This window comes from Rutilus rutilus (genome assembly GCF_951802725.1).
Source record: "Rutilus rutilus genome assembly, chromosome: 20".
Lineage (NCBI taxonomy): Eukaryota > Metazoa > Chordata > Actinopteri > Cypriniformes > Leuciscidae > Rutilus > Rutilus rutilus.
The window spans coordinates 20,740,530-20,756,270 of NC_140225.1; the positions used below are offsets into that span (position 1 = coordinate 20,740,530).

A 15,741-nucleotide genomic window follows, 5' to 3' on the forward strand; every position below is an offset into this window, starting at 1 on the left:
GTGAGGGAGACAAATTTAGCCGTCTAGCCCCATTGACTCCCATTCATTTTGCACTCATGGCGAGCGCCCCCAATAGAACTCTGGTGGTACTACAACCAAAATTCGGTACAATAGGGCTTAATAGGGAGTGGACAGGCTCTCCGTAGACGGGCTCTGATAATACCCAGTAGCGAGTGCAGCCTTACATGTTTGAACCGGAGACAGATAGAGAGACTCAGGAAGAGGCTGCAACTGTTAGACTGTACATGGACGTTTCTGAATGGTTAGTGGTATATTTATGTAAGTTGTTGTGGAGTTACGTTTATTCATCTCATCGACTAGCCTGTACCGTCGTGTTAATCTATAAACTGTTGTATAGGTGCTTGTGTGTGAACAGTATTAGGATGTATTAGAGGCAGAAAATATATGTTGCATGGAGATAGAGCAGGTATCGTTTTATTTACGGTTATAATGTCGGACTGCTGCTTCTCACTCAGGGCAGGATTGGGATTATAAAAAAAAATATTGGGTGGATTTTTACCATTATAGGTTGGTTGTTTACACACACTGTGGACACACATCTGTGTTCAAACACCTTATAAAGGTGAATTTTGCATAGTAGGTCCCCTTTAAGCCCCACTTTTGATTCATTCATCCATACTTTTTGGCATAAATTCTGTGACATTCCACATTATACAGTAAATTCAGTTTTTATGACTGAATTGCACCATTACGTCAACGTTTGGACAGGCAGGCAGGCAGATTAGACAGATGGATAAATGGATGGATGATTAATGTGCAATACCTGTATCTCCTCAATAGTGTGGACGATAAAAGTGTCCTGCAGGTCCTCCATGGCTCCCTCCATCCAGTTGTTAAAGGGTGCCGCCCTTTTGGCGAACTCCAGGTACAGCTGATCAATCGTTTCCAACAGTTTCTCTGTCCTCTGAGGGAAGAGATAGAGCCAAGACACACACATATGAGTGCAGTGCACTTACAGCACAAAAACACAAACAGTGGCAGACAGTATATCACCAAAGAAGTGATGCAGCCGTTTTCTGCAGGTCAGAATAGAAATGATAAATTCAAGGTGTTTTTCAAGTTTTTTTACCTGCAAGGCCTCGCTGCGTTTCTGAGTTAAAACTCCCAGTGAATCCCACTGATCGCAGATCCGCTGACAGCGGGCGTTTACACTGGGAGAGTCGTAGTACTCCAACTCACTAAAGAGAGGGAAAGGGTGTGAGAGTGAAGCTATTAAACTACTTCAACGAGCATTGTCTGAATCAGGTTTTTCTGTGTGTTTACTGACTTAAGCTCCTGTGCGATGGCAGCGATCTGTTCCACTCTGTCCTGATGAGCTGCGAGGTCACTCTCAAACGCCTCGTGCTTCTTCAGCAGAGCTTTGATCTCTGAGAGGGTTGCCGTCTCGAAGTCTTTATCCTGCAACATCTCCTCCTTACCTACAGGGAGCAGCAAAGATCAGCAAAGATCTCAAAGATCTTAGAGAGAATGAGGAACTCAATTCTTATAAACAAAGAAAAAGAATGTCCCTGCATCCCAAAGTGCATACTATCCATCCTAAATAGTATGTGAGATTAGAATTAGTTTGTCCCAACGCATAGTTTGTTGAAAAGAGTGTGACCTACTCTAACGGCTGATTTTGCCAAAAACTCATTGCTAGTGGAGGATTTGGTTCAGAACTACAAACAAGAGTAAAAAGAACCACAAATATGGCAGATGTTCGCAAGACCGACTGTTAGTAGAGACACACTGTAAGGGGTTTGAGTTATTAATAATCACTATCTAACCTGATGAAAAATATTTATTTAATATTATCTGTTTTATTTAATTTGCAACAACATGTACATAGCGAATTGATTTTATTCTCGATTCAAAAGTTTGCGATTTGATTCAAGAACGATTTTTACAGATTCAGAATGATTCGATTCAAGACGAATCATCTGCCATATTTGTAGTTCTTTTTTTACTCATGTTTGTAGTTCTGAGCCAAATCCTCCACTAGCAATGAGTTTTTGGCAAAATCAGCCGTTAGAGTAGGTCACACTCTTTTCAACAAACTAATTCTAATCTCACATTTAGTTAAATGTAATTTAACATTCAACGGAACTGTGCGTATAGTGAATAAATACACCCCTACACATGACTGGCAAATTAACGTACTATTTGTTTTCTTTCTGATATGGTAGGAAGAATTGTGTGAATTTAATTAAATAAAATTTGGTGTATATGAAGATGATAACTGTGACAGGATTATTGACAGGCCGGTTGAGACAAAATGCAATTTTGCCCCAAAGCTTGCCTACTCTTGCCTACACTCAAAAGTATCTAATTTTTCCTTCACAAAAAGAGTACATACTTTTAGGGCATAGTATAAGTAGGCAAATTGGGAGTGTTGTGTGTTTCTGCTTCGTTCTGCTTCATCTATCTGTTACCGTCAGTCCAGGCTTCGTGGATGGCGGCTTTTTGGCGAAATTTCTCTGCAAGATGGTCGAGTCTCTCCAGTCTGCGAATCTCATTCAGTAGCCACTCTTCATAACCCTTCTCTGCTCCCTCAAGACCTCCCCAAGCATTGGAGATATCCTACAGATGCAGACGATTCATTACTGACCAGCGTTACAAGTCAAATTATTAGAGTTGGATGCTCTAAAACTTTGGTTGATACTTAGTACTTGTGCTAAGTTCTCACCGAGACCATCTTCCCCTCTGAGGGCATGAACGCAGGCCGGTTACTGAGGCGGAGTTTGGTCTGCAGTGTGTTGAAGTTGATCTCCAGCTGACATTTCTCCTGAACTTTAGGCGGTTTGTGAAGTCGTCGGTAGTCCCGGAAATCCTCCAACTTCTGCTGCATGGCCTGCATGGTGTTCTCCGGAACGCGGTTCTCCAACCACGGGATGGTTCTGCGAATCCACTCCAATAGCTGAAGAGAGCAAGAGAGAGAGAGAAGAAAAAAAAAAAAAGGGAGGAAACAAAAAGAGGGGAAAAAAGAGGATCAAACACATTGGAAAAAGATGGGAACAGACAGAATGAGATAAAGGAGGTAGAGAGAAAAAGAGATAATGAGATTGGGTTTTAAATATGGGATTTATTGTTTTTTTTATTATGAATTAGATACAGGGCTCCCATATAATTTAAATAATTCATTTCCATGACTTTTCCAGTCATTCTGAAATACAGGATATGGGTTTTATTTATTTATTTTACTTTATCTTAATTTTTTAATTTATATACAGTATACAATTATTGTGGAATTATTACTTTATTTAGAGATTGCACTCACAAAAAGATTAACAAAGCTGATTACATATTTTATAGCTGAGCATAAAATAATTCACATTCAATATAGAAATTTCCAAGATCTTTTAAGATTGACTTAATTTTCATGGAACTGCCTGGCCTGGAAAGCGGTATTTTAAAATTCCCTGTTTTCCATGACCATAGGAACACTGTAGAGTAAATGTGCTAGATATTAGCGGAGTTTAAATGACTGAAACTTCTCACAGGCCCTAAATGAGCACAGGTTGAGACGACAGGATAGGAGAGATGAGGAGACGAGACGAGAGGAGGATGGGAGTGAAGAGGACAGAACATGAATGAGTGTGCTCACATCACTGGCTAGTTTCTCATAGTCTTCCATCAGTTGCTCGTTCTCCTGATTGACAGCCAGCACTTTGCAGATCCGATTGGCTGCTGTCTCGGCCTGAGGGGGTAAAGGACAGTGAATCTGCTTCTGTTTCTGTGGAAACCACATTAGCGCCATGGCAACGCTGTTAAGGTTTTCTGTGTTTAAGTGTGATGAGGTGCTCAAGTTAATTTACTACCGTTACCAAAAGCAATCAACCGCTACGTCAATATCATATAACCCTTCTGTGCATGTTTAATTATACATGTGTGTATTTTTGGAGGGGAGGGGGGTGGGGGTTAGGAAGTGAGTTGCAATTCTAAAAGCCAAAAAGGAAGAGGAGAAAACAATGATAAGCTCAGTTTATCGTTGTCAGTGACAGACAGAGTTCATGCAGTGGCTCTCAACTTTATGATCATCTTTTGAATGCTAATCTGAAATGTTACCCATGTTATGCTTTTTATTGGAAAATCAGCTGTGAAATACACAGCAGTTTCTGTTGAATAGTGCAAAAGTAAAGTTTTCACTTTTAAAAAAATCAATAAAAACATGAACATCATACGCTCTTTCAGTTTCTATTGTTCAGAAGAAAAATGAAATAGAAAAGTAACTTTTTTTTACTAGGCTTACATTGATTTGTTATTTGTACTTTGTGTTGAAAATAAAATATAATAAACATTATAGAAAGTGCTTTATAAATGTTTTTAAATTTATATTGATTACGATTAAAATCCCAAAATTAAGTGATATTGTTTTGTACAATTAATACTGAACTGGTCATCAAAATATACAAATTCTGTCATCATCTACTCATGGTCATTTCAAACCTGGATTTTTGATTTGTTTGATTTGATAGTCTGTGACGATCACCAAAACAATACAATTCTGTCTTTTCTAATTAAATTAGCTTGTTTTATCCTGATACACTTACTGGACAAAGTCATTTAGAACAATCCACACAATAACGGTACATGGGTGTGGATGTGGGTGTGTCAGAGGAAGTTTTGTTGAATACCGAACTGTTTGGTGGGTTTACAATCAGACTCGTGCCTTATAAGAGCAGACAGGATCTGAGTGTGCAGGGAACACACACCCAGCTTGTAAAAACTGTTTATCGAGGGATGTTAGTCATCAGTTCAGAAACGCTCACACAGAGTTGAGGAAACCCAGCTGGATGTGATGAATCAGCACAATGAAGTAGTAACTTTCACCCTGTCATTGAGAAATATGCTCCTCTGAATGAACTTTTGAGATTTTAGACTTAGTCTAAACTAATTCAGAATTGTAAGTATATATAAAGTGACTTAACATGTGAGAAGACCCACATGAAATCTGTGTGCACAAAACAGAAAGCTCTGAAGATGTCCACAAAATGGGAAAATACATATGGCCTGCCCCTTGTTAATTCAATATTTTAGTAAATTTAGTATGTATGTTACATAGATTAAAGGTAACATCTAAATTGATTGGTTTCATACAAGCCAAAACTATTATTTAATAGAACTGAATCTATCTGACAACCTTAAAGCAAGTGATGCATTGTTTCTGCCAATCGTGATATGTTTATGCCGCCTTTGTGCCACATTAAAAAGCACAAACATATTATTTTGTGGTGTACGCTGCTTATGTGGCTTCTGGGCTTTGGGCTCATGAGTTTGCCTAAGCTGATTCAGATTCATGAATCTATATGAACTGACTCGGATTCTTGAGTCTGCCTAAAAAGATTCACTGCGGTGAATTTTCTGGACCAACTCTTTACTGACAGAAGGAATTATGAACAATAAAGATTGATAAAGATGTTTGAATAGGAATGAACCGACTAACTGTCCCAGTGATTTTAGCAGGACATCTATTTCAACACCTATTCTAAAATGTAAAGAAGTTTGATGGTTTCTATATGAGACACAGTGTGTGTGTGTGTGTGTGTGTACAGATGTGTGGAGAAACAGAGCTAGGTGTGTTATGTAATACTAGAGCAGGGTTGCCCGGGAAACAGCCAGAACTGACACAAAACCAAAGAAGGAAATAGAGAAATTTCACAGCCAAACAAGAAATGAGAAAGAAGTCACAATGAAGTTTCAGAGCAGATGGGTTCTGACCCGTCAGTGACATCAGAGACTGACCTCACCATAATAGCCCTTGTGAAAAAGAAGTGCGCTTAATTTAATTTAATCACTTGTAGAGTACTTCAAATCTTAAAAAGATATTTTTAAATGTAATATGAATAAAAAAAGGCCACTTAAAATAAGCGAACTTAAACAGTTTTTCCTAACACACTTAAGTACACTTTTAAAAAGTGCACTTTGTTCATGTAAAATTAAGTGTTACTTTGAAGTATGTGTTAACTAACATATTAACTAAAGCCCTGCATTTCAGCCCGAGCCCGACGGGCCCCGACTTTTTTACACCCCTAGGGCCGGGCTTCGGGCCAATTTTCACGTCATAGTTCACATGCGGGCCGGGCCTCGGGCCTTTTTTTTACTTTTTTGGGTTATCCTTCTTTTTATAGTTTTAGACATTAATTTAAAAAAGTTTTGAGAAGTCGACGATAGAAAAACAAACATAGAAAGACATTTAATAACCTCATAACTTTCATAATCTTATAATTACACTGACATATGATTGACATGACAGTCTCACGCACGCACACAGAAGGTTTCCAACGCAACCAACGATTCACCTCATGTGCAAATAATGGAGAATATTAAGAGAAAAATCGCGAGTGATAGAAGAGAGGACTGGGTTAAAATCTTCCACTGTGGATGCTATTCTTTTTCTCCACGATGCTCTGTAAGACAACTAACTTTTCGTTTGATTGGACTTTATTTTCGTTTAACTGTTGGAAACTACTGATGTTTTTCGTTTGATTGGACTTTATTTTCGTTTAACTGTTGGAATCTACAGGAAAAAAGAATGGCCATGTTCTGTGGTGCATTTTTGAGGTAAGATAACCTGCAAGTTTGTTTTTGATTTATTTAATTTGTTTAGATTGGCTATTGCTCATTTCGTTTGCGAGCGCTGTTGCGAGAAGCCTGAGCCTGCCTCAGTATTTAAAAAAAAATTTACTCACTGTGGTTTAATAAATAAACATTAAACTAACTGTCTGTGTGATATGCTTGAAGTGTTTTATATCTATGGATTTTATTGTAGCTAAGTAAAGTATTAGCGTTGATTTGAGAGGCTAAATTGATCAAACATGTTTTACTCGCTGTTGGCTCGGCTTGCTTGGTCGTCATTTTTAAATTAAAAAAATAAAAATTAAATGCTCCAAACATTTGTCTAAATTAACTTAATAAAGAAATGAAAAGAAAAGAAACATAACTTACAAAACGGACATATTTTAATGACAGTCTGCCCCTGTGAAAAAAAAAAAAAAAAAAAAAACGGGCTCGGGTCGGACTCGGGCTGATAATTCTGATGAGCTGTCAGACACGGGTCGGGCTAGGGCCTGAGCGTCTCGGGCCAGGGCCGGGCTCGGGCCTAGATTTGAGGCCTGTGCAGGGCTCTAATATTAACACAAATGAAAAATACATTCATATAATTTTAACTGTAGTGTGTTATTAGATATTTAAAGTTAATACGTTTTAAATATAATAAATTACAACTTCATCATAACAAATTTGTAATTTCATTACATGACATACAATAGTAGGGCTGCAACTAACGATTATTTTGATAATCGATTAATCGGACGATTATTTTTTCGATTAATCGATTAATCGGATAGGTTTTTTTTTATTCAATTTGATTTTTGTTTATAACTAAATAAAACCCTAAATCAGGGTATTTATGTGTAAAAGTGTACTTTAAAAAGTGCAAAAGCCACACATTGAGTTTTACTAATATAATCTTAAATTTTTACATTTTAAACCCCAAACACAAAAGTTTGTCCAGTTTTTAAACAGTAAAACTTCTTTAAATATCCAAAATATAAATAAACAAAACAAAATATTGGGTTGCGCTGCTCATATAAACTTCACATTATGAAATTAGGACACAAACATGTTTGTAATAAGATATTAAGCAGCAGATTTTGAATTCCAATGTAGAATGCGATCTGTTATTTCTTGATAACAGACCGCTGCGAAGTATAACACACCAGAAAAACAGAGCGTTGCTATGGATACAGGATTCTAACCGTAGAGACGGAACGGACTATTTTCTTTAGCGGAAGCAATACAATCATTTTTAAATCAAGAAACTCCTTTTTAAATCAATATTTTGTGTAAAATTATTGATTTATTTGGTGGGTAGCCATGTAATAAGCGGGATTATCCCTTACATAGTAGACAAATGCTATAAAAAGAGAGCGGAATGGAGGTACGCAGCTGACAACAGGCTTGATTAAAAGTACAGGAAAAATTATGTATTACTGCACAAGCATTCGCTGAAAACCACTGACTACAGTAGGGCTGCAACAACTAATCGATAAAATCGATAATAATCGATTATGAAAATCGTTGTCAACGAATGTCATTGTCGATTAGTTGGTCTGCTCACGTCACGGGGAGCGTTACTGATGACGTCACTTTCATGACAACGCAGTCACGCGAAATGGCAGAGAGTAATCGGAGAGAAACATCAGCACGGCAAGCAAAAACTGTATTCTCATTATATGAAGATGTGAAAATGGTATAGTCTAGTTTAATTCAATGCTACTGTGTAAACAGCTTTGTTTACTAACTTCGGGACAGTCACACTAGATCTATTTTGTATCGAGCATCAGGTTGCGCAATCAGTTCGCTCGCAACATAAGTGATGGATTAAAATAGCGCTACCGCAGAAATAGGTTAAATTAAATGGTGTTTACAAAGTGAAGCACTAAATATAAAGGCAGTTAATAACAGCAGCAGTAAAATATTGTTTTTTAGTCACTGTAGTCAGTGGTTTTCAGCGAATGCTTGTGCAGTAATACATAATTTTTCCTGTACTTTTAATCAAGCCTGTTGTCAGCTGCGTACCTCCATTCCGCTCTCTTTTTATAGCATTTGTCTACTATGTAAGGGATAATCCCGCTTATTACATGGCTACCCACCAAATAAATCAATAATTTTACACAAAATATTGATTTAAAAAGGAGTTTCTTGATTTAAAAATGATTGTATTGCTTCCGCTAAAGAAAATAGTCCGTTCCGTCTCTACGGTTAGAATCCTGTATCCATAGCAACGCTCTGTTTTTCTGGTGTGTTATACTTCGCAGCGGTCTGTTATCAAGAAATAACAGATCGCATTCTACATTGGAATTCAAAATCTGCTGCTTAATATCTTATTACAAACATGTTTGTGTCCTAATTTCATAATGTGAAGTTTATATGAGCAGCGCAACCCAATATTTTGTTTTGTTTATTTATATTTTGGATATTTAAAGAAGTTTTACTGTTTAAAAACTGGACAAACTTTTGTGTTTGGGGTTTAAAATGTAAAAATTTAAGATTATATTAGTAAAACTCAATGTGTGGCTTTTGCACTTTTTAAAGTACACTTTTACACATAAATACCCTGATTTAGGGTTTTATTTAGTTATAAACAAAAATCAAATTGAATAAAAAAAAACCTATCCGATTAATCGATTAATCGAAAAAATAATCGTCCGATTAATCGATTATCAAAATAATCGTTAGTTGCAGCCCTACACTACAGTGACTAAAAAACAATATTTTACTGCTGCTGTTATTAACTGCCTTTATATTTAGTGCTTCACTTTGTAAACACCATTTAATTTAACCTATTTCTGCGGTAGCGCTATTTTAATCCATCACTTATGTTGCGAGCGAACTGATTGCGCAACCTGATGCTCGATACAAAATAGATCTAGTGTGACTGTCCCGAAGTTAGTAAACAAAGCTGTTTACACAGTAGCATTGAATTAAACTAGACTATACCATTTTCACATCTTCATATAATGAGAATACAGTTTTTGCTTGCCGTGCTGATGTTTCTCTCCGATTACTCTCTGCCATTTCGCGTGACTGCGTTGTCATGAAAGTGACGTCATCAGTAACGCTCCCCGTGACGTGAGCAGACCAACTAATCGACAATGACATTCGTTGACAACGATTTTCATAATCGATTATTATCGATTTTATCGATTAGTTGTTGCAGCCCTATACAATAGAATAGAAAGTTGTGTACAATCAGCAGCACACTTTAACCATATTTCAAAGACAATCAATAGAAGTCATTGTGAAATGATATATTAAGATGAATTTAAGTGGGTCTTAAATTGCATTTAATATGAATTTACACTATAATACATTTCCATTTAATTGCAAATCACATGCTATCAAGAGTCTAAAAATATTACATTTAGTTACAAAATATTCTTTTGAAAGTATATTATTTCCTTAAGAACTCTTTCTAAAGTATGTTTACTTCTTTTTCACAAGGAAGTTCGGTTCAGTGAAGAACAACATATCACATCTCTTTCAGTCTAGATTTGACTAGGATTTTGATGTGGAAGCTGATTGGCTGATGTCGGTCTGCGCTCACCTTCTGTTTGCCTGAGAAGGCATGGTAGTAACATGACACATACGTCATGATGGCCTTTTCATCGGGACGCAACGTACTAACGATATCTGCCCAGGGAAAGAGGGAGCGGGAACAGAGAGAGAAAAGGAGGTGGAGAGGAAGGGAGAGAAAAAAAAAAGCACAGAGTAAAAGACTGCATAGACACAAAGACAAACGGGGCATAGTTCTACAGAAATGATACAAGGCATGAAGAGGTCTCCAGGAAGTCTCATTGATGCCGTGAATGCTTGGGTATTTTTTTAGGAGACTGAAGTGGAGACACACTCATGCCTTCATCATAAGAATTAATTTCCTTCATGCAACAGGTGGAAAGACCCATGCAACTGTAGAAGGAGCATGAGCCCCGATGGGCGGAGCTTAGCACTGCAAAGAGGCAGAAAGAGGCAGACGGTTAGGAGTGTAGTCATGTTCACAAGAAACCACGACATCCAGTAATCACTGCTACTGGCGATCACGAAAACCAGTGAGCGGAAACAGAGTGAAGGGAGGGCCTTATTGGGTGAGTGTAGAAGTTCATGACATTGGGAGGGGGGGGTGCCCTGCGATACCTTCTGCGCCCCAGAGAAGGCATGGTAGAAGCTAGAAACGTAGGTCATGATGGCCTTCTCATCGGGACGAGCCGTACCAACAATATCTGCAGAGAAAGAAGGGGGTGATATTAAAGTAATAAGAGAAAAAAATTAATGATCAGAGCACATCACACACAGTCACATACTTCAGAGGCCCATACGAGGGGACTTCCTGTGTAAAGAAAGAGTTATTAATGTGAATGGAGATCATCATAATCAGAGCCGGAACCAGGGCACATGAATCAGGAGGGCATTTATATGTGTGTGTGGAGGGGTATTCAGTGGCTGCCGAAATCATGTTCAGCCTTGGTGAAGGGTTGAATGCGTGCATTTGTAATCGCTTTCAAATGCGTGCTCGCTTTTCTCTTTCACGGCACAGTAACTCGTTTGGGGGGGGGGTTGGATGGCAAATACCGGCCCTGATTATAATCAACCTAAAAAGAAACCAACTTCAAAATGCCTAACAAGTTTAAACAAGATTTGCATTTTCCTTGTGCTTTCAAGCAACAAAAGAATAATGGTAAAGTTGTAATTCAAATGTTGTTGCAAATCCTGCTGGTTTCATTAAGGCACCAAAGCAACATTATATTACTTGTGGAAACACATAACAGCTGTAAAATTTCCAGATTTTATTACAAATGAAAAATAACCTTTATTTATTACAATTAATATGATATATTCGAATAAATAAACAAATATTAAAGGGATAGTTCACTTTGAAATTAATTTTTGATATGTTTTAGCTTACCTCAAGGGCATCCAAGATGTAGGTGTCTTTGTTCCCGCAGTAGTTTCAATTTTTATATTTTTAGGTCAAACCGTTCTTGTCTGTCAGTCATATAATGCAGGTCTATGGTCACTGTCTCAAAACACAAGCACAGAGTCCAAATTAAACAATTCCCCACGTCCAAATGAAACAATTCCCCATCATAAGTACACATTGATGGCCTAAGACACGAAACGAACGGTTTGTGTGAGAAAACGAACAGTATTTATATCGTTGTTATCTCTTGAAAACAGCACACGTCCAAATGATCTGACGGCGCGGGCGGGTATAGATATATACATAGATGTCGCCTTGGCTACGGTTTCGTTCCAATGAACTGCAGTAGCCAAGGTGACATCTATGTATATATCTATATACCCGCCCGCGCCGTCAGATCATTTGGACGTGTGCTGTTTTCAAGAGATAACAACGATATAAATACTGTTCGTTTTCTCACACAAACCGCTCGTTTCGTGTCTTAGGCCATCAATGTGTACTTATGATGGGGAATTGTTTCATTTGGACTCTGTGCTTGTGTTTTGAGACAGTGACCATAGACCTGCATTATATGACTGACAGACAAGAACGGTTTGACCTAAAAATATCAAAATTGAAACTACTGCGGAAACAAAGACACCTACATCTTGGATGCCCTTGAGGTAAGCTAAAACATATCAAAAATTAATTTCAAAGTGAACTATCCCTTTAAGAGGGTACTATATTAAATATATATCAATAAATATACTATAAATATTCAAAAAATATTTATCAGTATAAATAATTTTCTGGGACATAAACAAAACATTGTTAAAAAATAGTTTTATTTTTGGAGTGTATAGGGGCTTTATATTTAATTAGAAATAGTTGTGAGACAGAAAAGACCATTCAGTATGCATATAGATGCAAGAAAGACCCATTTCAACTCAGTATGCACATATTATGACATCACCGGTGTCTTGCATGCTAAACATTCTATGAATTTTATTTAAAAAAATTTTTGCTAAAGTATAACGCTCAAAAACAGCTAGAAACAGATAGCACACCTAAGCCTGAAATGATCAGCAAAACAAAGTTTAATTGCAGACTGCATGTTAAGTGGTTCGGGTTGAGAGATTAAAACAAACCTTAACCAGAATGTATGATGAATATCAAGCACTGCAACAATCTCATCACGAAACATCACAGCCCATTATCCTAAAAATCCCTCTGAACAGGCTAAATGTCCACAATCGCACCTGCAGTAATGGGGTGTCATTCAACCTACACACATACCTGTGTGCCTCCTACAGCTCTATATTTAGACAGAGGTCTAACCTAGTTTCACAGTGAAATGGAACAGAAAGAAACTGTCCTCTAAATGTCTTACCTTCTGCATCCAGCATCTTAGGGATGTCCAGGTACTTCTCAGCGACATCAAAGGCGGTGTTCAGATTAGTCATTGGGTCATCCTGAGTGAAAGCAAACATCAAAACATTGGTCATTGTCTTTTATATTGCTGGTCTCTAAATATGGTCGGAGGTTCTCGTAATGCCTCACCTTGCGCAGTTTACCGTAATCAATGAGCTCTGGACGATGTCTGTGAATGAGTGCACAGAAGCCCAATCCATCCTTCCAACTGACAGAGACAGAGAAAGGTAATATATGATGCTGTGGCGCAGCGTTCAGTTGCAGTATCTCTTGTCTTTTCCCATCATTCAATCTGTTTCTCACTAATGTTCCTCTCTGCTCACCTGATGTGGAAATTCTGAATGTTGACATTTTTGTAGGGAGCTGTTTTCCTTTGGCACCACAGCAGCAAGCCTTCTTTAGCTGAGGTCTCTGCGCACACACACACACACACACACATCAAATGTAATCTCAGTAATGGAAAGACAATGTTGTCATTTAAATGACTCACACATTCCTGACATTGCGTGTGTTTTTAACAGTGAATATTCAAGAAATCCAAAAGAGCAGAACCGTATTTAATTATGCTAATTAATACATTAGTCATTCTGTTAACTCTCATGATATTTAATACACACAACTGAACTACCTACTGTCTTTTTCTTCAAGATATAAAGCACCACTTATAAACTTAAGTGTGTGTGTGTGTGTGTGTGTGTGTGTGTGTGTGTGTGTGTGTGTGTGTGTGTGTGTGTGTGTGTGTGTGTGTGTGTGTGTGATATATATTTATAATTACCCTCCACTGAGATGTCCTGGATGGCGAAGCGGAGGATAATGGTCCAGATCATCCCTAGAGTCATCTTAGCATTTCCATCAACAATCTCTGAGCAGAACAAACACACGCACACCAGCATCACATTTACTGTAACAGCTCAACATTTAGATCACTTTATAAACTAAAGCCATTTCAAAATCATAGACAGGTTATATAATACAGATAATTCTGCATTATTTATATATACTGTGTTTATATAAATGTCAAGAATATGTATATATATATATATTTTTTTTCATTACGGTAATGATACAGTAAATTCCTTAGGTCCAAAAAATTGCTTCATCTACTTTAAATAATTATTGTTTATTTTTTCCTTTTGATTTTCTGGGTGACCAAGACATATTCTTGACAGATTTTGTACAAATCACCCATAAATTGCTGCCTGCTTTCACTCCTGTGAAAATTCCTCTGGCATCCCTCTACCATCACAACTCCACCAAATAATTCTATTATATCTTAAATATTACACAACCTTTAATAATTAAGACTGTAAAGTGAGAAGGCTGTGGACATTAGTGAGTGTCTAGAAGGGTTTTAGAGTCTAAAGTGCAGGAGAACAGCTTTGCCAGATTGTTTACTTTGATATGATTAAATTGAGTTAAACTATGTTATACTTTTAAATACAAACCTGCTGAAAATGTCCCGAAAAGCTGCATTTTGGAGACATTCTCAAAAGGAAAAATGGTTTATAAAGGCTAAATAATATTAAGTCTGTATTCACTTTTAAATATACAAAAAGTTGTATTAATTATTTGTTTTTATTATTGTTTTTACACACAGTTGTATATGGGAAGTCCCATTTAAATATCTAGGTAAACATGCATGTGTTTCCCCTCCATCTTCTTAGGCTAATCTCATAATACACTCTACACACATCCCAGTATGTGCTTGTGTGTATGTGTATCCCAGCTTTGCCAGACAAACACACACACACACACAAACCGGTAACAGTATGTAACCAAGACAAAGGCTTTGGTAAATGGCTAATCTGTCTGGAATGCCGCTCTGGATTAAAAACAGAGAGAGAGAGAGAGAGCAGGTAACAGGAAAAATACACACACATTTTCAGATAGATCTAATATATGTCAGGTATGTACTGTATGTCTAACCTATTTAACTGTATTGGAAGGGAAGGGGGAGGGACTTCATGTGACATGAGATATAAGCACATATCACATACAGGCAGATCGTCTGATAGCCATTGATCCCACATGCTGAACCCATGACCCTGGAAGCCTGCAGTATATAGGTCACTGCTGGAGGGGGGGGGGGACCTACCCTCTGCTCCAATAGAAACCAGTTTGACTCCTTTGCTGGCGATGAAGTCCAGAGCTTTATTCACATTGGAGATCTTATGGACTCTCATTTTTCCTCTTTCTGGTTTGGCCAAACGTTCCCCTACAGAGAAAGACGGTTTAAATATCCTGAATCATAATATTACATCACGCACAACATCACAATGCCCTCAGATCAATTAAATTTATTTCACACTTATTCCAGACAGTAATCAACAAGCTTGTAGTATGCAAATTGTACTACAATTGAACACTACAATTGTGCTTGAACATTGTCAATTAAAAAGCTAGAATGCGCACAACAGTATGACAGTAAAACACAACATAAACACATAATTATGACCGCCGCTAGCATAGCTAGCGAAAGCGGTCATATAGGGATTGTCAAAGTTTTTTTTTTTTTTTTTTTTGTCAATCTACTGAATTTTCCGTCAACGATACCAGGGACACCGAAACACCGGGGAACATGACATTTGGTGAGCATGTAGCCCCACTAGACTTTTACGGAAAAATTTCGTTTGGTCCCCGGGGGCCACTCCCCCCCCCGCGCTGGGCCCCCCCAAACCCAAAAAATGCAGTTTTTCCTAAATAACTACCTGAACCGTGGCACCGAGGATGAAGAAATTTGCAAAGTATGTTGGTCTTAAGGGCCCACATCAACCTAGCCCATAATCGATTGTCAAAGTTTTTTTGGTTTTTTTTCCCGTCAATCTACTGAATTTTCCGTCAACGATACCAGG

At 37.7% G+C, this 15,741-nt stretch overlaps 1 protein-coding gene across 4 annotated transcripts in view; it reads right to left on the reverse strand.

Moving 5' to 3' along the window:
* actn1 (actinin, alpha 1) overlaps nt 1–15,741 on the reverse strand; it is a 38,410-nt gene that overhangs the window by 8,427 nt on the left and 14,242 nt on the right. For 3 of the 4 annotated variants that reach the window (XM_084391554.1, XM_084391553.1, XM_084391555.1), the window contains exons 3-14: nt 14,985–15,104; nt 13,665–13,751; nt 13,213–13,300; nt 13,019–13,097; nt 12,849–12,930; nt 10,696–10,781; nt 3,605–3,697; nt 2,687–2,917; nt 2,433–2,580; nt 1,289–1,439; nt 1,091–1,199; nt 785–925 (exon numbers count right to left, since the gene is read on the reverse strand). In XM_084391554.1, the coding sequence (XP_084247680.1) occupies nt 785–925; nt 1,091–1,199; nt 1,289–1,439; nt 2,433–2,580; nt 2,687–2,917; nt 3,605–3,697; nt 10,696–10,781; nt 12,849–12,930; nt 13,019–13,097; nt 13,213–13,300; nt 13,665–13,751; nt 14,985–15,104 (1,415 nt within the window). Of the gene's footprint in view, nt 1–784; nt 926–1,090; nt 1,200–1,288; nt 1,440–2,432; nt 2,581–2,686; nt 2,918–3,604; nt 3,698–10,108; nt 10,195–10,695; nt 10,782–12,848; nt 12,931–13,018; nt 13,098–13,212; nt 13,301–13,664; nt 13,752–14,984; nt 15,105–15,741 lie in introns of all 4 variants that reach the window. The other variant, XM_084391556.1, reaches the window with a different exon arrangement.